The following is a 22673-nucleotide window of genomic DNA, read 5'->3' as shown; positions in this document are numbered from 1 at the left end:
TTTTTGTAATCCTAAACAGATTTCAGTTATGTTCCTTTCATTATGTGAAATACATCCTTTGCCACGTTCGTTATCTGCTGCCTAAAATGTATCTGTTCGCTTGTGCGGCTGTTGCGTGTGGAATTAGTCTGATGTTCTGTTCCCTCTGGTATTTTTTGATGTTTTATTTCGACATTATTTTGTGACTGTTTCGACCAACGCTTCCGTAGCTTGGCAGTCATGTGCTAAAGCAGGAAGAGTATTTCTTCCTGTACTGTAGAACGAAGGGAAATAACTAGAGAGAATTGCTGATGTCCTGCAGGTTCTTCTGAACAGATTGCATTGCATATTTGAGGGAGGATGCAGACCCGTTTGAAACGAGGCTTCAGTCATGGCTTGTGAGCAGATGAAATTGTATTGGTGCTTGTCAGTGCTGCTGATGCTGTGCTGTTGGTGCGAGTTTCTGCAGGGCAGGAATTCCACCGTTAGCTTGGAGGTGCAAAGTTTGAATGGCAGATGGGTGCTCCGTAACGGGAACGGCTCCTTGGTGCTGGAGGGAGATGTGCCCGGCTGTGTGCACAGCGCCTTACGACAGCAAGGGTTCAGCGAGGTACTATATGCAAATATACTCCACACTGCTGTCTTAAGCATCTTCCCACACAAACACATTTTGCTCTTCTGAAACAATTGCTGTTTGTTCACAATCTGTCCCCTTACGCTTCTTACTTTCCCCTATGCATTTTTGAAACATCGTATACATATGGGCAATGAGATTTATACTTGTGCTCTGAAATGAATAGCATTTTATGAGTATACATCAGGCACCTCCAATGTGTATTCGGAAGGCAAAAGTTGCAAAGTAGCATAGGTGTCCTTATAGACTTCTGAAAATAGTGGTCACCTTTTGCTGAGAATGATTGTCAATGTCTAGATTTCGAAAGGGAAATGAATCTCAAATTCCCGTGTTATACTTATTTTGCTCAATTCTTAAACTTTCCCAAAGATCCCCTCATTGCTATAGTTCTCAGATGCTCACAGAAACCTAGCTTGTCTGTGTTAGAGTGCCATCTGTCAGGATAAAATCCTGATCGTTTTGATTTTTGACATTCAAAGTGAAGGTGGGCACTCTCCTGGAAAGTGGTACTGCTAAACAGACACCACCTTCACGTATACTATGCTGCTACAGAGGTACTGTCAAGTATTATACTGGGGTTGGTTTCAGGCCTTGTGACTGTTTAACATGATCACTGCCAGTCATATAGTGGACACATGTACACTTCTGCTGTGCACAGTCTCCAAACATGCCGGCATGTGAATTGGCTACCTTTTTAAGACAAAAGTATTTTGTACTTCACATGTGTATATGCAGGAGCCGAATATCAGCGTTATGCTTCTTTTTAAAAGCTTTATTGGTGCAGAGGAAACACTTCATATCCTACAGTTGTATTTTGAGATCCTTATTCTTAAACTAATGTCAGTTAAGAGAAAGCATGGAATGGAATTACCAACAGGTAGCTAAAGCTAAATGAATTTTTAGCAGCACAGAGGTGACACTTGGTAAAAGTGCCTCAGCCAATTTTGTTAACTTACAAAATGGCACCCATTTTTGGTTGCCAAACCAGCGACAAAAGTAACTATGAGCTGTCTGCAAATTGGCAGGAACATTCCTAACCACGTTAGGAAGGTACCCTCCCTAGGATGTATCGCTGGCATCTCTACAAAGGAAGTTATTATAAAATTCACCCCGGCCTTTTGGAATACAAATGGAAATCCATTTGCAGGTGAATAAACGGGCTTCAATTGTTCATTGGTAACTTCATGAATAAGGGTCTCATGGAAACCATCCCTGTTAAACTATGGGCAGTGCTGAAGTTGAAGAGCTGAAATTAATCAGCCAAAACTGAGTTTGCTGTTATAGTCCTATCGACTCGCTATACATGAAAAATACATCTGCTCATGGTTCCTGTGTTTTAAACTGCTTCCCATAATACATGGTAGGAATCCTATTGTACTCCTAGTGTGGATTCCGGCATCTCTCACAGGAAGAGAGACTGGGTTCCTTAATAGGGCTGCAGGACTGTGACAGATTTCCATCTGGCAAGGGTGTAGACGCCCTGGCTTTTTAAATTTCTTATTAATAACATCTTGTGGGTAATTCCATCTCAGAAAAGGTGGTCTACTGACCAGATCTCACTTTCATTAGCTCCATGTCAAAATCATAGTGTACACCTGTGCCCTGCTGGATCAGTATCCTGATCTGCAGCACCTGCTCTCCAGTGGCACAGAGCAGGTTCAGGAGACAGTGGTGCCAATTTGACAGCTGCTTTGACTGAGGTCTGTGCCCCGTTTCATTTTGAATTGTTCATTTTATTTTGCGACTCTTAAGTGTCACTGTACCAACATGTTATACTTTGGGATACTATCTCTGCTACAGCCTAGAGGAAGACCGTGAGGTCGAAAGATGCATCGGCTGGTTGCTTTGCAATAAATTCAGGTTGCCTACGAACTTTGTTTTTTGACAGCACAGTGTGGTTGAGTTTTCATTGTATTGATTGTCACTGAAGGTTCCAGGGGCATTGGGTCCTCTATTTCACGACCACCTGCAACAGTCCTAATTTATCTTACAGGTGCAGCATATATTACTCCAATCATTTACGTGCACAGTTGGTTCAAGCTCAATCGTCCCACATCTGCTTTATATCACTTCAGCGCTGAGTCTGCATTTAAAGTCTGCACATCTGTTCCAAACCACATAGTCATGAGTTAGAATTTCGATTCTGGTACCTCTTTAATATCTAATTATAAAGCAATACCTGAGTTTAGGGCAGTGGTCTTCAAACTTTTTGGCCTGGGCCCCCCTGAGCAAATTTTGGGCAGGCCGGGACCCCCCAAAAGTGCCAGATGGACAGTATGTAGAAATCGCTATGAACTTTTGCGTGCCGTCACCGCACCCTACTCCCAGTACAGACCCTGGGCTCTCCCCACCCTACTCCCACCACTATCCCAGTGCTGCTGCCCATCCTGCTCCCATCACAGTACCATAAAACAAGCATACACACATCCATAAACATTTAAATAAAAAATAAATCGCCATAAACATAGCTTCTCCAGGGGCCTGAGCGTGGTTGCTAAAATGCCCCGCTCCAGGTTGTTCTGCCTGTATGTCCGAGGAGGCCCAGGAGCACCCCCTCACACATACATACATGCAGTGCCCCAGCCAGCATTTCCAAAGAGCCATGCAAGGCTGGCGAAGCAAAACAACCCCAGCGTTGCATGGCTCAGTGATCATGTGCGGCTGGGGAAATTAACTGTCAAAGGCAAACAGTGTTTCCCTTTGACAGTTCAGCCAGCCTCAGCTGGAGCACTCCCTCAGCTGGAAAAAGCAGCTGAGGGAGTGCTCAGTGTTTCTCTGGGCTGGCTCCTCGGCTCCTCCATAATGGGTGAGGTGGCCAGTGGGTGGATGCCCCCCACCCATTATGGATGAGCTGGCAGGCTTGTTCTGGCCTATAGGGCAATAGGGCGATGACCGTACCAAAAATGCAAAAGGTTAGCGTAGGCTAGTCAAAATGGGCCACGTTTTTGGCCAATGTGGGCCAGTTTGAAGAGTTACTTCACTATGCAGCTAGTAGTTTTGACCATTGTTGCTGAATAAATATTCTTTAAATATCACAATTTGTTTACATTTGAACAAAAAACAACCCCTTGGGTAGTATTCAAACAGTCTGTGACCAAGGACTTAAAAGTGTTATCCATTTGCAACTGCTGGCCATTGTTTCATTGGTGCTAAAACCGTTTTATGGTCCAGTCTGACAGTCTGACCATGTGAGCTGCCCATTCCCATTTTCTCCAATCTAAAAAAAAAAAAAATATATATATATATATATATTTTTTTTTTTTACATTTCATGCTGGGCTCTGGCGTCCCACAGTTTGAAGACCTCTGGTTTAGGGTATAGTGAATAGCAACTCTAACGGCTACAAGTTTCCACATTAGATTGGTATCATACATGCGTCAGCACTGTGAGCTCATGCCAGCTGGTGAAGTATAGTTTGTATTCTAGTCAGATAGCTTGGCCCTGTCAGCTGCAAGGCAAGTGAGTGAATGGCTCAGCATCTCCCTTTGATCCTTTGTGAGGTCTGGTATCACCTGTCCAGCAGGACAGACTCCCGGCAGGAGCTGTTCTGGAAACAACAGAAATCAAGGGGCACACCCATGCCAAGAGAACTGGCATCACACCAGGGTGCTGCATACCACCAAAAGGGCCTTTTCTTTTCTTCTTTTTTTTCAACACTTCTTTTTATTGTTTTTGTAAGGGAAAGGGATAACAAAAAAACAGATAGGAAACATACAGCTTCCGACATGTCATCGGATCCAAGGTTACATTGAAGCTTTGTTTCAACAAACCTGGCAAAACAGTAGAACTGAAGTAAAAAAGGAAACAGTTGGGGGGTGGGGGGGAGAGAGGGGAGACACAAGGAACATCAGTTTTCACAGTAAGCTGTATCGGGAGTCTCTTTCTTGCTGCAGTATCTTAAGGTGGGGGGGCGTACCCTTGGCCTAAGTTCGCCTTGCGGCCAGGGAGGTGGGAGGCTTGTCTGTGTTGGGCTCGGCTTGGCATCGGGGGTACCTGCGTCCATAATGCCTGCGCCGGGTGTTGTTAGTCAAGTTTCTCCATCCATCGCAGGGTTGGGGCTGTCTTGCCACCCCCGTGAACTGCTGTGTGTAGTCTAGAAAGGGGGCCCAGATTTGGTGGAATTTGCTTCTGTTGTCAAAGCGAGTGACCGTGATTTTCTCTGCTGCCACTATCTCCCAACATTTGGCCCACCACATTGGGATTGATGGGCCCTCAGGGCGTTTCCATAGATTGGCAATTGATATTTTTGCTGCCTTTAGGATGTGCGTACAAAGATCAGCTAGGCGACCGGTTAGCAGGAATTGACCTTCGCCTGTCGCCCCCAGCAGGATGATTCCAGGGTCCCACGGGATTGTGATGCCTGTGATTAGTTTGATTTGGTCGAGGCTATTTCTCCAGAATTGGGCTGCTTTGGGGCAGGCCCACAGTAGATGGTATAGTGTGCCTTTGTCTGAGCAGCCTCTCCAGCAGTGCATCGGGATGGAAGGGTTGCATTTGTTGAGAATCTCCGGGGTTCGATACCATCTGTAACATACCTTGAAGGCTCCTTCCTTGTTGGTTATACATTTGGAGCTTTTGTGTACTCCGGACCAGATGCGGTTCCATTCCGCTGAGTCGATCTCTCTGCCTAAGTATCAGGTGTATCAGACTGAGTGGGTAAGTTTTCCAATACCTCGGTTATGTCTTCCTCTTCACTCAAACACAGAGGGTCTCCAAATTCCCCCTCCTCCTCACCTGATGTAGAGGAGTAGTCCAGCCTCTTCCGACGAGAGCGATGTCCGTGAGTCTTGCTCTTCTTAAGTAGGTAAGGCCGGCCTCGGAAGGAAGCCACTGTACCTCGGAAACGGGTCAACAGAGACTCCCCTCCGCGACAGACAAGACAGAGTAGGGGAAAAGCTCTTGCGGCACAAAAACCCCTCCTGGATGACGATCCCAGCGATCCGGAAGCAGAGAAGGGAAGTAAGCGTCCAAAGGTAGCAGTCCGATGACCAGACACAGACCGAGCTGGGAGATGCAGATGAGAGCGGAGGGACCCGGGAGGAAGAGAATGCCAAGCTGGAACAGGAGAAAAAAGGCAAGGGGTGAAGGGGAGTCCAGAGGGAGGCAGAGAGAGAGAAAAAGGAGGAAGCCAAGAAAACAAGGCAAGGAATGGGCGGAACACCGCCAAGGGAAATAACAAGGAGCGTGACAACAAAGGGTAGCAAGAAAGTTGCAACGCGCCGAGCCGCCGAAAGTGGAAAGAATAAATACACTAGGCGGCGGCCATCTTGGAAAGAACTAGACCGTCAATAGACAATTAGGGAGGAGACGTGACGGCACAACACGTTGGCGGCCATGTTTCCACCTGTTCCACAACCGCCAGGAACCCGCGGTTCTGACAGTATGCCCCCTTCCAAGGTGGCTCACTCCCGGCTTGCTGGAATGGAGCCTATGAAACTGTCGCAACAAACGGGGAGCATGTACATGAGGCCGGGGTTCCCAGGTATCTTCAGATGAAGGATATCCTTTCCAATGGATGAGATATTCAAGGCGTCCTCTGTGGTACCGGGAGTCTCGGATGCGGGAGACTTCATACTCATCCGAGATGGGATCCGGTAGGATGTGTAGTTTGGGAGTATTCTGCTTCCGAGCGTCCGACACAAAAGGGCGCAATTGGGAGGCATGAAACGTCGGATGAATCCGACTAAGGGTTCCTGGTAATTTGAGGCGATAGGCCACTGGGTTGATCTTATGCAGTATCTCAAAGGGTCCGATGTATCGAGGAGAGAACTTAGAAGGACGGGCCCAACGAGGCAGGAACTTGGTTGACAACATAAATTTGGACCCCTGCTCCCATGCCGGTACTTGGTTTCGATGTCTGTCAGCTTGTTGTTTGTTCCGGATATTGGCCTTTAGGGGGCTTTGTTTAGCTGCGTTATGAGCTTCCTTTATTTCGGCCAGAGAGGTTTCAATGGAGGGTATAAGGGTCTCAGGCCAAAAGACAGGTACAATAGATTGAGGGTTGAAACCGTAAGTACAATAGAAAGGGCTAAACCTGAGGGCATCATGAACTGAGTTATTGTAAGTAAACTCTGCGGTAGGGAGTAGGGATACCCAGTTGTCTTGAAGCTGGTTGACAAAACACCTTAGGTATTGTTCCAGGGTACCATTTAGCCTTTCCGTCTGTCCGTTAGTTTGCGGGTGGAAACCTGAAGACAGAGCCCTCTCGATGCCTAGCAGTTGACACAATGCAGTCCAGAACTTAGAGGTGTGTTGGCTAACATGGTCGGACACAATCTTTTTGGGAAGACCGTGTAGCCTGAATATATCCTTGAGAAAAACCTCTGCCATGACAGAAGCCGAAGGTATTTTTGACAGGGGTGAGAAATGACCTAACTTGGAGAAAGAGTCCACTGTCACCATGATACACGTACACCCTTGAGAACTGGGTAGGTCCACGATGAAATCAGTCGAGATGTGCTTCCAAGGACCCGGAGGGATCTGGTCCTGTTGAAGCAAGCCGATGGGTCTTTGTGTGGAGTGTTTGTTTTGCATGCAGATCAAGCAGGTCCGGAGGTAAGTCTGAGTGTCCGCTCTCATGTTGGGCCAATAGAATGATCTTCTGAGAAGATCCAGGGTTCCCCGCAGGCCTCGATGACCTGCTACCTTAGAGTCGTAGCACCACCGAAGAGCTTGCTGACGGAGGGCTTGTGAGGGAAGGAATAATTTGCCTTGCATGAAGTATAGACCGTCCCTCTCGTCAACCGGCAGCTTGCCCATAGACAAGGTCGATCCTTCCGGAGAAAGCGATGCTTCTCTGACCTCTTCCAGAAATGAGGATACCGTGGAGATGATCTTGGTATGAGGAAACATTAATTCCTTTCGGTAAGTCGGAGATATCTCCTCTCTACGAGACAGCGTCAGCAATCTGATTTTGAGAGCCAGGAATATAGGTGATGGAAAAGTAAAACTGAGCAAAGAAATGTGCCCATCTGGCTTGACGAGTGTTATAGCATTCTTGTTGTCGCTCTATTTGAAGATTCTTATGGTCGGTGCGTATCAAAAAAGGATGCAAACTTCGCTGGAGCAGTCTCCATTCCAAACAAGCCAATTTCATGGCCAGCAGTTCCTTCTCGATAACGGAATAGTTCTGTTGGCTCAGACTCAATGTCTTAGAATAGTATGCTATGGGATGTTCCAGGCCCTGGTTGGTTTGGAGGAGAACAGCTCCCACAGCTGCAGCCGAAGCGCCAGTTTCTAAAACAAAGGGTAAACGTTGGTCGGGCTGTCTTAGAATGGGTGCGGTACAGAACCTGTTCTTTAAACGGGTGAAACTGTCTTCGGCTTCGGTAGACCACTGGAGAGGCGTGGAAGACTTCTTTAACAAAGCGGTGATTGGGAGAGTGAGTCTGGAAAACTCAGGGATGAACTTCCGATAGAAATTTGCCAGACCTAAGAACCTCTGAATATCCTTGACCGAAGAAGGAGAGGGCCAGTCAAGTATGGCTTCAACCTTCCTAGGATCCATGGTGATCCCTTCTTTAGACAGGATAAACCCCAGATAGGATACGGAGGATTGGGTGAAAGAGCATTTTTCCGGTTTGACCAAAAGGTGGTGCTGCTGCAGCCTGTATAGTACTTCCCTTACCTGGAGGGTATGCTCTTCGGTCTGACGGGAGAAAACCAGGATGTCATCAAGATAGACCACAATATTCAGACCCAACTGATCTGAGAATATGCGGTCCATATACCTCTGGAAAATAGAGGGAGCATTCACTAGTCCAAAAGGCATAACCTGATATTCAAACAAGCCAAAGGGAGTGCGAAAGGCCGTCTTCCATTCATCTCCGGTCCTGATTCTGAGCAGATGATAGGCATTACATAAATCAAGTTTAGTGAATATCACTGAGCCCTGGATCGTCTCCAAGATCTCTGAGATTATGGGCATGGGATATCTGTCCTTGATGGTCAACTGGTTTAGGCCTCTGTAGTCGATGCATGGCCTTAGTTCTTTGGAACCTCTCTTGGGTATAAAAAACAAAGAGGCCCCTGCAGGTGATCTGGATGGTCGGACAAGGCCATTGGCTAGATTTTCATCCAGATAACGTCAGAGGACTTCTTTTTCAGAAATAGAGAGGGGATACATCCTGCCAAAGGGAACCAAGGCCTGAGGAACGAGATTAATCCTACAGTCCTCCAGACGGTGGGGCGCTAGCTCTTTGGGTTGCTGTTCTTCAAAGACCGAAACAAATTCCTTAAAACAGCCCGGAACACAATGGATGGAGCTCTTTTCTGTGGCACATACAGTCTTGACACTCTCAAACAAATGTCCCGGTAGGCACTTCTCTTGACAGTAGGTGGAATGGAAGCTCAAGAGGTTCCTCGTCCAGTCAATGTTGGGATTATGCCTTCGGAGCCAGGCAATTCCCAAAATAATCGGAAAATGGGCAGCACGGATGATGTCGAACTTCAATGTTTCCGAATGTTGCTGGATAGAAACAAGCATGTCCTCCGTGGTGTGAGTGATAAGACCGGAGCACAGAGTAGTTCCATCTACTCCCTCTACCTTCTGGTCTTCTTCTTTGGCAAGTCTATGTAGGTCCACCTTATCGGCCCATAGGGTGTCCAAGAAATTTCCCGCAGCACCACAATCTAACAGAGCCTGGGTCTTGATCTCCTTTCCTCGGAATTGGAGCAGAACCGATATCCCCATTAGACGGTGATCTTCAGTGGACTTGGCGGTGGTTACAGAAAGTGTAGTGTAGGAACTGGAAAAAGCCCCTCGGTAGTCTGTCCTGTCGGCTACCGAGGGCGTTCGTTTCCCGACCGTCTGGGGGGGTACGTCGGGACAGTCCCTCAGGAGGTGAGTGGCAGAGCCACAAAACAAGCAGAGGTTACCCTCCCTTCTTCTCTTCTTTTCTTCAGCAGTCAGGGGTGCTCTGGTAGTTCCGATTTGCATAGGTTCTTCTCTGGTGAGAGGGCGGGTAGCAGGTGAGGAGGTAGAAGGATGCGTTTCCAGGGAAGGACAGAGATTGCGGGTCTTCCTTCTTTCATTCTTCCGTTCGGTCAAACGGAAATCAATTCGCACCACAGCCTTTAGGAGGTCAGAGAACGAGTCAGGGCGAGGCATTCGGGCTAGTTCATCCTTTAGCTCCTCTCTCAGACCCCTTCGAAATATGGTGTACTGTGCCACCTCTTGCCAGCCGGCCTCAGCCGCTAACCTCTTGAAAGAGGAGATATAGGAGAGCAGGTCTGAACTTCCTTGACGCACATCCAGTAGGTCTTCACTCGCTATGTGAGCGCTTTCGGTGCGGAGGAAGGTCTGCTTTAATAGATCCTTGAATTCCGCATAGTTCTGAAGAACTGGGTCAGATTGAGAGACTAAGGGAGTGGCCCATGCCAAAGCATTCCCTGTCATGTGGGTAATCATGAATCCCACTTTAGTATGGTCTGTGGCAAAGGCGTGCTGTCTGAAGGCGAAATGAATGTTGCAGGCTTCTAAAAATTCTTTAACCTTCCTTTCAGAACGGTCAAATTTGCCTGACACCAAGGGCAGAGGGGGAAGATCTGTGGCTTGCTGTTCTCGGGCGTCTACCCTTTGCTTAAGAGCGGCATTGTCTGTTTTAAGGGTTAGCATTTCTTGGTTAAGGGTCTGTACCACTGCTACGAGTTCCTGTAGCTGTTGGGGAGTTGCCATGTCGGGGCTTTGGCGTTGCAAGCTATCAGGTGTATCAGACTGAGTGGGTAAGTTTTCCAATACCTCGGTTATGTCTTCCTCTTCAATCAAACACAGAGGGTCTCCAAATTCCCCCTCCTCCTCACCTGATGTAGAGGAGTAGTCCAGCCTCTTCCGACGAGTGCGATGTCCGTGAGTCTTGCTCTTCTTAAGTAGGTAAGGCTGGCCTCGGAAGGAAGCCACTGTGACCTCGGAAACGGGTCAACAGAGACTCCCCTCCGCGACAGACAAGACGGAGTAGGGGAAAAGCCCTTGCGGCACAAAAACCCCTCTGGATGACGATCCCAGCGATCCGGAAGCAGAGAAGGGAAGCAAGCGTCCAAAGGTAGCAGTCCGATGACCAGACACAGACCGAGCTGGGAGATGCAGATGAGAGCGGAGGGAACCGGGAGGAAGAGAATGCCAAGCTGGAACAGGAGAAAAAAGGAAAGGGGTGAAGGAGAGTCCGGAGGGAGGCAGAGAGAGAGAACAAGGAGGAAGCCAAGAAAACAAGGCAAGGAATGGGCGGAACACCGCCAAGGGAAATAACAAGGAGCGTGACAACGAAGGGTAGCAAGAAAGTTGCAACGCGCCGAGCCGCCGAAAGTGGAAAGAATAAATACACTAGGCGGCGGCCATCTTGGAAAGAACTAGACCGTCAATAGACAATTAGGGAGGAGACGTGACGGCACAACACGTTGGCGGCCATGTTTCCACCTGTTCCACAACCGCCAGGAACCCGCGGTCCTTTTCCCATTTTATCATATAGGGCTCCTTCTTGCTTGGGACCATTTTATCACGGAGCCTGTTCAAGGTGGCCACTTTCCCTTTAGTGGGAGTGGCCTTGAGAGTTCTCTCTAAGACTGATAATTCTCTGCTTCCGCCTTGCTTGACTACTTCACTTGTCAGCCAATTCCTAAACTGTGTGTATCTAAACCTTTCTGTTTCCGGGACCTGAAATTTGGTCTTGCAGGCTTTGAAGTTCAGCGGGTTGCCGTTATCAAAGAAGTCCGCAATGACGCACAGTCCTCCCATTTTCCACTTGTTGAAGTTATTCGGGGTGACGCCTGGGGAGAAATCCGGGTTGTCCCAAATGGGGGAGAGCGGGCCTATCGTGGTTCTGCGGTTCCATTGGTGGGCTGCTTTCTTCCAGTCAGTCACCGTATTTCTTGATGCCGTCAGTGGCCCCTCATTAGCGGGGTAGCCCGGGCTTCTCATGTGCGGTAGGCATTCTATCGGCGACTGGCACCAATTGTCCTCCAGTATCAGCCAACGAGGTTGAGGGTCCTGTAGTTTCCACACAAAGGCATGGGAGAGCTGAGCCGCAAGAGAGTATCTGTTAACGTCTGGGACCCCTAGGCCACCCATCGCAGTGCCCCCAAGCATGATGCGCTTTGGGATCCGTGTCTTCTTTCCTTCCCAGATGTCTTTTAGGATGTCTGCCTGTAGCTTTTGGATGGCTTTCTTTTGGACCGTTACTGGGAGGGCCAGACAGTGGTACAGCAGTCTTGGGACTAAGTTCATTTTTACGGCGGTGATCCTTCCAACCATGAGATTTCTTGCTTTAGCCATATGGCTATGTCCTTTCGGAGGTCTGCGAATAGTGGGTGGAAATTTGTTTTCTAGATTCTTTCAGTTTTTTCTCGGCATTTGGACCCCCAGATAGGTGAGGTGCTGCGTGCCCATGGGATCGGGTATTTGGCGCTCAAGGAAGCCTTGCGTTTCTTTTGCACTTTGATGCTCATTACTGTGGATTTTGTGAAGTTTACCTGAAATCCTGCTGCTTCTTAGAACTTTTCCAATTCCTGCCAGATTGCTTGCATAGATTCTTCTGGTTGGGTGGATGTCAGGAGAACATCGTCTTCTTAAAGGGCTACTTGGTAGGGCTCTCCTCCGACCGAGAGGCCATGGATCGCCGGGTTCGCTCGTATTCTGTCTGCGAAGGGTTCCATAGAGAGCGCAAATATGAGGGGGGATAAGGGACAGCCTTGCCTGGTGCTTCTTGTGATGGTTATTTTCTCAGACTTGATCCCGTTCACTCTGAGGTGTGTGGATGGGTGTTGGTAGTTAGATAAGATCCATTTGGTAAAGTGAGGTCTGAATTTATAATGTGTTAGTGTTTCATTGATGTAGCCCCAGTCCAGCATGTTGAACGCTATGTGAGCATCAAGTGACATGACTACCAGTTCCGACCCCATTCTATTAGCTGACTCGATTGTATTGATTGTTCGCCTTTTGTTCTCGTGTGTGCTGTGGCCCGGGATGAAGCCAGTTTGGTCCGGGTGGATTATGCTTGGGAGGGTTGGTGCTAACCTATTCGCCAGGATCTTTGCAAACAGCTTGGCATTGTTGTTTAGCAGGATGATGGGTCTGTATGAGGCGCACTCGGTCCGGTCTTTTCCTGGTTTTGGAATGAGGACCGTCACCGATTCTTCCATTGACAGGGTTGTGGAGCCCGTCTAGAGGAATTAGTTGAATAGCGTTGCTAGCCCCAGCGCCGTGTTTTTTAGTGTGCGGATTGTTTCACCTACTTCCTCTGCTGTAATTGGGTGTTCCAGTGTTTCCAGTTGGGAGTGTAGAGGCGCTCTTTGGGCGGGTGCCAGGAAGCTCAGCTGCGCCAGTTTAGATGTTGGGGGTCCGTAGCACCCTTTAAATCTCACACAGTATAAGGCATGCAAACGGGACAATAGGGATTAGACGAAGCGCCTCATTCAAAACCTGCATTGACACAAGTCTTACAGTCACTGGAGCATTTGGGATTAGAAGCAAACCATATTCCATAAAAGCGTCTGCATAGGACATCAATACTTTATCAACAGTGGTGAAACCAAACCAGAATAATGCTCACCCTGCAAGATAACAGCATTCTTAGCATCCTGCAGCAGTGTTCCTAAAATGGATGGAATTTAAAGCTTGTCATAAGCGCCCATTAAGGAATCACTGATTCATTACTAAGCAAACTACTAGACCATTATTTAACTGCTGCATTCCCCATTAATAACAAGAATAAGTCTGATCTGGTATTAAAAGACGTTACAGTCCTTGTGATAGCAGTGATTTGTATCCTTGGTGATCAGAGCTGAAGCATCAGAGATCGCAACATACCTCAGTAAGTTCTGTGCCCACTGCAAAAATCTGTGTAAAACAGGTCACAGGCTCAGGTACAAGCAGGGCCAATCCAGCCTCCCGATCTTATGAAGGTTTCAAATAATTGTAAATTAGTTGGGCAACAAAACATCATGCAGTTTGTGCCATATGAACTGACAATATTATTGTCTTCTAAAGCACACAGGCACAGAAGAATGCATTTAAATATCTTTGAGGTACTACTGGCATATAAAAGTAGGAAAATCCGTTTGAGCCGAGTCACGCACTACACAGCTCCCCTAGTAGCCATCTCTTGGAAGTTGCTGTGAAGTGCGCGTCTCGGCTCAAATGGATTTTCCTACTTTCACATTTCAACCCTTTTTAAATCCACCATAACTTTCGTGGCATATATACCGTGGCCGTGTAGTTATGGTTAAGTTGCTGTTTCCATAGGAAGAGCACTTTTTGGGCGGTTTATAACTTCGCTCTCCCTGGTCGAATCCTCACCAAACTTTGCAAAAAAAGTATATGGTCCACTCCGAATTCTTTTGCAAGGTTTGGTGAAGTTTGGTCCGGGGGGGCAAAGTTATAGGGGGGGGTCCCAAAATGTCTTTTTTTCCCCTAGACTGAATGGGGAAAAAACTTTGCGCACGCCTACAACCCAAACCGCTGGATGGATTTTGGTGAAAATCCGTCCAGTACTTTTCTTTAAAATGATGAAAAAGTAGGTCTGGAAAAATAATTAGTGACATCTATGTCCGCGCCGCGGTCACACTTCCCTGTTCGCTCTGAGGACAAGAAATCGATTGTCTAATCCGTAGCGTAATGTCCGCGGACATGTGGCGCTTTCACTGATTGGTTGTGGAACAGCGTGAAGTACATCAGATTTCTTCGCAGCCTCACCACATTTTGTTCATGTTTTGGTGTAGACGGAAGCGTGAAGTACATCAGATTTCTTCGCAGCCTCACCATATTTTGTTCATGTTTTGGTGTAGACGGACATCGCTGGTAGCACATACAAAACAAGACACTAATGCACTTGTTACAATTCTGAAATACTGTTTCCAAAGGTGAGCTTTACTTAGGTTGGAATGGAATGTGGCTGCGGAAAATTGAAAAAGTGGTGTTTTCTTGCCACCAAATTTATACAGGATAGTGGAAGTTGGTGCTCAATGCACGGCGACCAATGCCTGCGTCTGTGTTACAATGTTTTCAGATTAATATTGAAGTTGGACTGGCGTCCTAGGTTTTGAAATCTGAGGTGGCCACCTGGAGGGTTTGATGGAAACAGTGGTTTACGCAGCATATGGGAGTAGCGGTTCTCATGATAGGATGACCATATGTTGTTGCAAAGTGAGAATGTATTTGCCTTCTGAGTGAAGGTCAGTTGATTTGCTTTTTTGGTTGCGAGCACAGTAGGCCCACGCATCTAAGTCAATTCATAAGGGGCTATTGTTTTTTGACCTTGAGCGAAAGGGAAAGTTTAAAAGCTACACAAGGAATGAAAGCTTGGAAAAAAATGCTATTTGATAAGGTTATATTTTAAAAATGTTTGTAAGGAACATGAAATATCAGTTCACGAATATTCTTTGATGTGAACAGTTTGCTGTCTGACTTTGGCAAAAATAATGGAGGCTGTCAAGATGATGTAAGTTTAATTTTGACGACTGTACACTAATTGTTACAATGTAACTGAAGTAGTATATTTTTGCGCAGTTGTAATTTTCCTCCAATAACAGAGAGTGTACACTGTTCGAGTTTGCAGGCTATGACTAGAGTCACCGTTGGTGACTGTTATTTCTTTTTCTTTCAAATGTTATGCTTGCCCACATAGTTTTGTGTATCAGTTTGCACGTTCTTTTGGTCTTGTGTAACATTACGACATGTAATTGTTTCTTGCTTGTCCATTCATGCTGCCTTCATAACTGAATTACCATCCCACTGTGTAATTGTCCTTTTTTTTCTTGCTTGTCAATTCATGCTGCCTTCATAACTGAATTACCATCTCACTGTGTAGTTGTCCTTTTTTTGAGTGCTGTTTATCTGCGTTTGTAGGGTGCCATTATATGTACCCATGGTCAACTCTAATATTTCTTTAAAATGTCATGTTTGGCCATTTACATTTGTGTAGTACTTTCCACCAATCTTTGTGTCTGTTTTGGAATTTTTTCCTAAAGGTTGGGTATTGACACAGATTTTCTCTTACGTTTTCCGCCTAACTACATTTTGCCGTACTGTGCGTGCCATGGTTTCCAGATGCCGAGTGACGGCTTCTTTCCACGCCAGATGCAACTGCTGGTGACCGGGTGCCTGTCCATTACAATGTTATGGGATGACAGGCCAGGGCCGCTCTGTCCCTATGCTGAACTAGTGACAAGGAGCAACATAACATAATTTATGGTGGTGTAAGGCAACGGTGATAGTCCGTTGATCTCCGACAGTTTTTTGTTAAATAAAAGTACTTTCCAAATTCTAAAATGTTACTGTTTTCTTTTAAAATCACGTGTATCATTTTGAAACGTAAAGTACCACGTTATACGTCGCTGTTTATTTACAGCTTCTGCGTCACGGTACATACTGTTGCTTTTTCCTTGCTGTCAGGGAAAGCAAAGAGGGGCTATCTATGGAACAACCGCCTTTCCTTTCTATCTTGAAAAAGGGGCCGGATTATAACCAGAAATTCTATTTTTCCATAGCACACGTTAATGCTTGGCACATCTATACTATTATTGTCGAATCTTATTGCTTCTATGTCCTTTACTGTGAAAGGTGGTTCTTAACGCAACATTTACTTTGTTAATGGATGGCTTTCTTTTTTGGTAGGACAGCTAATGAGGCCATTTGCGAACGGAAATGAGGAAAGACGCATCAAACAGCGATATAGGGGAGTGGGTGGCCAGTGCAATAATATTGTGCGTTTGTTATTTCTAAGGTTGGGGCAGTGTTTGTCATGCTCCTTCATTACAGTAGTGCTGCTGTTTCTTGGGGAGGAGCAATGGCCTTAGCTGATGTCATTTTCAGATAACTAAAACTTTTGCTGAAAGTATGCAATGTGTACTACATTGTTAATGGCTAACTACCAATACGTGTTGGCGCTGTGCAAGGCAAGTGTTGCAGGTGGACGTTCCTAAATCAATATAAAATCTGTTTCCACATTGTCCACGAGACAAACATCTTACTGTTAAGTGTTTACAGATTCTGGGACACGTTACCGTGCTGTACACCGGCATATTGTCAAGTGGTATTCACTGCAAGGTGTTTAAATAAGTCAGAAGTTGCTTTACATTATGGGTACGTGGCACTACTGTAAACCGATCATCTTAAGCAAAAAAACTTTGCAAAAGGGTTGTTATGGTTAAGTTGCACTACTAAAAACCCGTGAAATTCACTAAAAAAACTTTATAAACGTGACATTATGGTTCAAAATACAATTGAAAAACCCCTGAAATTCGACAGTTACGGTAGGCTTAGCAACCATAACTGCCCGCACCACTGTGCATTGCTAACACTAACACCCAGGACATCAAAGATCACATCACAAATGTCATTGATGACATCACTGATGACATCACATGTGCATTTACTTTTCAGGCGAGGGGTTGTGAATGTAATTGTAGCAAAAAAATGTCAGGGATTATCGGGACATGTGTAATAAAGTACATACTTCATCACGTAATGTAGTGTTATAAAGAAAATTCAATTGCAGCGTTCTTTCTAGTACAGGAACCTACTCATACAGAAATGTAGGTATTGGCTGCAGCATACACCACAGAGGTGCTAAGTTTGTACTTTCCAAAGTTGTATAATAAAAAGGTGAATGTTTCTGTATCATACTTTTCTGTTCTGTGAAACATGTACTAAGTTGCTAATAATGCATCACTTACTACATATATCTAGCACTACACACAAAACATAAATAGACTACAATGCATACAAAGATGTGGCTTATATGTGGAGAGTAAAGTAAGCATACAAGAGGCAGTATCATTAGCAACAGTGTATAATCTACATGATTGGATTCAGGCACAAAAAATGATTGCGGTGTGTCAGGCCTGCTTCTTCCGCTATATATGTACATCAAATGCTGCGATTAAATTCTAAATAAGTAGTGTAAGCACATGTGAGAATAGCAACATTAATAAATGTAATACCTTTTGAAAGTGACGTTTCTGACTGTCAGTAAATAAACCCACCTGGCCTAGATATGGCAGTAAACAAAAACGAAGGGGCTACACATGTGATGTCATCAATGACATTTGTGATGTCATCTTTGATATGATAGGATATGGCATTTATAACGCGCCTACACACAAGTGTTTCAGCTAATATGATGTCCTGGGTGTTAGTGTTAGCAGTGCACAGTGGTGCGGGCAGTTATGGTTGCTTAGCCTACCATAACTGTCGAATTTCAGTTTTTTTTTTTTATTGTACTTTGAACCATAATGTCCCGTTTATAAAGATTTTTTTGTGAATTTCACAGGTTTTTAGTAGTGCAACTTAACCGTAACGTGCTCCCTCTCATCCCCTAGTATCTCTGTAAGCCTTCCAGGACCTCGTTCCCTTTCACACTGTTACCCTGTGAAAATGTAATCTATGCATAGAACAGAGTTCCCCAGCGGGGTAATGGGATAATTCAGGGTCACTCTGAGGTTGGTGTGTTGACATTTTGACAGACGTGTGCCTGCAGATTAGGAGGATAGTTGTGCATGGATCCCAATAGGAATTGCTGGTCATGCTGGAAGTCAAGATTGCTGTACATAGACAGAGCTTTGTTAGGACCCAGTCCTAGAATAACAGGGGGAACATCAGTTAAAGACTGAGGTAAATTGGCAAAGCTGTTTGTGAGTCCTAGTGCTGAATGGTGGAGGGAGGACAAGTTTGCTGCTAGACTGGGGTGTTGTTTTACTTCTCACAAGTGCACAGATATAGATGTATATTTTGTTTATCCTTCTCCCCAGTACACTAAATGAAAACACTTTAAAGACACACACACACGCACGAACGCACGCACGCACGCACGCACGCACACACACACACACTCTATCTTTCTCTTTCTCTTTCTCTTTCTAGGTAGGCAGAGAGAGCCTCACAACGGGACTGGAAAAAAGATGCGTCCCAACTTTTCTCCAAGAAGCTTTCTCTGTCCTCCTGCATGGATGCCCCCCATTCTTAAGCTATCCGCAACTGCGTGATGGTATTTTCTAAAGTTCAACCTCTTGCCAGCTCCCATGGATGATCGGCCGAATGACCCATGGTCACCTGAAAAGGTAAACTAGTCCCTTTCTCATGGGAGCACCAGAGACAAACACTTGAGTGCTGCGTGTGTGTTGGCCGTGTTGGGACTTTGTTACTCGCTCCAGCAAGTCTGTCTTTGCAAGTCTTTCTGCAGTGTTTATGCATTGAAAAGGGCGGAGCTGTCTATATAACGAGATGGAGAAGTTGGCAGATGGACCTCTGAGCAGAGCGGCTGGCATGAAAGAAGTGGTTCAGGGGTCCTGTTGCTTTGAAAGTGTATGTACGCCTGTGTGTCCATGTGTCCAGAGCTCCTGATGCAATGGAGGGAGCAGTGGTAAATCCGGTAAAAACAGGGTGCGCCTTCTGCAGACGTACACTGAAACTTGCAAGTGGCTATTAAATCTAACGCACATTGTTTTTGCAAGTAAGGCCAGGTCACGTCTAACATGTATAATTTGAGAAGTGCCAACTGCAAAGATGACCTAAGGGTGCCACAGGTGCCCAAATACTTAAACCTCCTGTAACAATGGCAGTAAACCTAATGTTCTTCACATGGTGGCCCAGAAAGATCCAATTACAGAAGTGCCGTCATCTACAGAGAACTCTGCTGTACCGACTCAATTAATGAGAGATATTTCCAAACGAAATTTGGAATATACTATATCTACATTCACGATGAAAAGAACAATATTTAATCTGATACCAAACAAAAAAAGATAGTGGAGTTTAAGCACGATAGACAATGTCATTGCAAAGATACTGGAGTTTAAGCACGATAGACAATGTCATTGCAACATTGTCAGATGGATGAAACAAATGGGGATAATTCCCATGTGCAAGTGGATAACCCTGGGGATGAACTTGGCAAGGGGCAAGGTCCCCGTTTGGGGTTGGTATGTGTCAATGAAGGTGCACAAGGTCCAAATACTCCAAAGAGTTTTCAATGTGTTCCAAACAGTGGCAGCACAAACAAAAGAGAAAGGCTGAACCCCCTCTAATGTAACAAGAATGCAGACGTGCCCAGACTCTTAGACTCCACCTTATCTGCTCTGAGCTTTGTTATTAACTCTCTGGTTAATGCATTTGCGTCATTAAAGGGGGAAGTACAAACATACTCAGGAATTTTGATGGGGTCAACGAAGAAAGTGGGGGACTGTGAATCCTCTCTTGTGGGTCTAAGTGCGGCAATGAACAATTTGTTAAAGGAACCCATGGAAATGCTGAAAGTCTAGTATGAAACATATGAAGGAGCTAAGTGAATCAAAAGCACACTTTAGCTCCTTCAAGGAATTTAAAGAGCAAAAGTGGAAAGAATTAAAATAGGAACAAGACAACATAAAAAGGGTGGAATTTAATACAATTCCTGTTCAAAAGGATGATGTTTGTGTGATATCTTTTTCTGCATTACAGGATTTTATGAGATTGGCGTAAATGGTGGATGAGCCGGAATCCTGGAGAAACGTTGGGAATGATCCAGAGCCGATCTTCAGTAGCTCACAAAAAGGATCTACCAAGAGACTCTGGAGTTAATAATACAGAACAGGTGGATCATAACACAGAGGAAACGGAGGATGAGACCATAGAAACAAAATAGAAAAGAAAGAAAAACAAGAAAAAGTGAATTGCAAAAGACGCTTCGGTTATGGTGGATGAAGCTCAGAGTACTGTTTGCAAAGGGGAAAAAACAAAACTAGGAAACGGAAGAAGTCGGGCAAGAGAAATTATTTCAAAGCATTGAATAAGATCACTGAAGAGAAATCTACAACTAAAATAAAAAAACAGAAGTGTCATCATCATCCCAGCAGACGGTCATGAGTAAGAACATATTGGCACGAGATGAAGTAGATGCCAACAAAAAAAGTAGTGAACTGGGCACCAATCCCATATTGAAAATCAGTACTGGGTCTCAAACAATGGATACTGTTAACGTACCAGCTAAACCCCTATGGCTGGCACCAATTTTATATAAAAGAGGAAAATCAGAAATGACCAATGAGGAGGGTGAAAGCAGGGCGAAACCTAAGTCCAACTCGAAGATTGATGTAATTACTCCTCCTGGAGATGAAATGCCGAGTGTGGATAAGGAGATCGGAATAATCAAAAACAACTCGGGTCAAATAAGACTTTTGAAAAAAACATTTGCAGTTCCAAAAAGTCTGGTTACGACAAATGAATCGGAAGGCCGGCCAGAGAGAATTAAATCAAAGCAATATTTTAGCTATCACTTAAATGGTGCCGAATCTATACCTGTTCTCCAGTCAAGACGTGGAGCACATATCCTTCCCCTATGAAAAAATTAAACATATTGTTGAAATTATTCTAAAAACGAATGTAGGAATGGATGCTTTATTAATGTCTGCTAGTGGCCTTAAACATGTTGGAATAGAGGTTTTGGATCATCTGCTTCACTTGGAGGGTGAGAGAACAAGAGACCAAAGGCACTTCACGCCCTCTCATGTACAAAGAGAAGCAAGCATGGGGACAAAATCTCATGAGAGAAATGATGCCACTCTCTGACGTGGTAATTGGTTACCAAAGGAAAATGTAAGATATGATCACTATTGCCATAAATGTTGTCCAAAGAGTTTCAGAAACTAAGTGTAAAAGAGGATTTGCTTTAGGAGAGGAGGGGGCCAAATTTCCTAGCTGGAACACGAGGGGACTCTACACTTTCAGAGTTATCGCCACAAGCGGGCACATTTTTCATAGCCATGATCTGATCTTTTTTCAAGAGACGTGTCTCAGGGAAAAAATAAAAATAGATGGCTTTACAATAGTTGAACAGCTTGCAACTTGCCCAAATGGTGGCATACCTTCTGTGGGCCTGCTTGCGGTGATTCGAAACCCAACAGGGTACAGTTATATTATTCCAGGTACCATAGCAGTAAGATGTGTTATAAGGTGGGGTTACACAATGAGAGGCCTTGTGTTCATTAACATATACTTGAACCCTTCAGATAGAAAGCTGTCATAATTTCGGGATGGTTTATCGATCATACTTAACGAGATCAGTATCTCTTTTACTAATGACCTTGTGCTGGTAGCGGGCGATCTTAATGCACACTGCTGATCTACTACCAAGATGCCATTTAGGACCGCTACAAGTAGATCTAACGGAGAGACTTGGAAAAAAAAATTGTGAGTGGAATCTGGAACTCATCAATGGAAACAAAGTGAGAGATCTAGTTCCAGCAGCAACATGGTCCATTGGGAAGGCTAAAACAATTATTGATTAGTTGGCTATCTCGCCAGAACTTTTTCAATGCTGTGCACATTTTAGAGTAGGGTTAATGAGTTTTAGTGGCCATAGTTCTCTACAAGCTCTGTTCCGGTTGGGAAGGTCTAATGTGAATAATGTATACTCTCCTAGGTTACAATTAAATATGAAAGGTAATGGAGTAGTACGTTTTACAAAAGAGGGCTCTAAATTGGATACAAAACTGAAAGAAATGATCCAGAATGTTTCCGAATCAGAGATGCAGAATCTCCTCTCCCGGTGGTAACTCCTAGGACCAGAAGGGTTTCAAGATTGAATGACCATCTGCATAACTTTGACGACAAAACTTATTTGAAAAAGAAGCAACATAATAAGAGCCTGTGTGCCTGTAAATCCCTAGGCCTTACACGAGTAGATTCTTGTTAAAAAAGAAAATGCTCAGTAATAAATATCGCACTTGGTTGCATGAGCATAGGTTTATGCGTAATAATCCGGATGGACAACTAATGTTGGAGGCAGTGTTACCTATGCATGTAAAGAACTTTTGGGCAATAGTTAACAATCGGATGCTCTCACAAGCAGTCCAGCAAACGACTATAATATCTGAAAATGTTTGTTGAAACTACTTTGGTGAGGTACCGAAAGAATTAGCATTAGAACAAGCAGTTATATCCAGTGAGGTGAGATGGAAGCGCCATATAGGTAGCAATAATATTGAAAGATTAATTTACAACTCCTCGATCGTCGGGCCCCAAAGGGCTCAACAATAAGATCTTGAAGACCAATATAACAAGTTGGTCAGAAATCTTGTTTGGCCTCTTCAGGAA

General features: G+C 45.0%; 1 protein-coding gene across 1 annotated transcript in view; it reads left to right on the top strand.

Moving 5' to 3' along the window:
* Positions 1-211: 211 nt before the first annotated feature.
* MANBA (mannosidase beta) overlaps positions 212-22673 on the top strand; it is a 907503-nt gene continuing 885041 nt past the window's right edge. Inside the window, exon 1 of the mRNA XM_069630691.1 lies at positions 212-589. Within this exon, the coding sequence (XP_069486792.1) occupies positions 371-589 (219 nt within the window). The 5' untranslated portion in view covers positions 212-370. The remainder of the gene's footprint in view (positions 590-22673) is intronic.

Source organism: Ambystoma mexicanum, chromosome 6q (assembly GCF_040938575.1).
Source record: "Ambystoma mexicanum isolate Mex_15411 chromosome 6q, UKY_AmexF1_1, whole genome shotgun sequence".
NCBI classification, from domain to species: domain Eukaryota; kingdom Metazoa; phylum Chordata; class Amphibia; order Caudata; family Ambystomatidae; genus Ambystoma; species Ambystoma mexicanum.
This window is presented reverse-complemented; position numbering and strand designations above follow the sequence as displayed.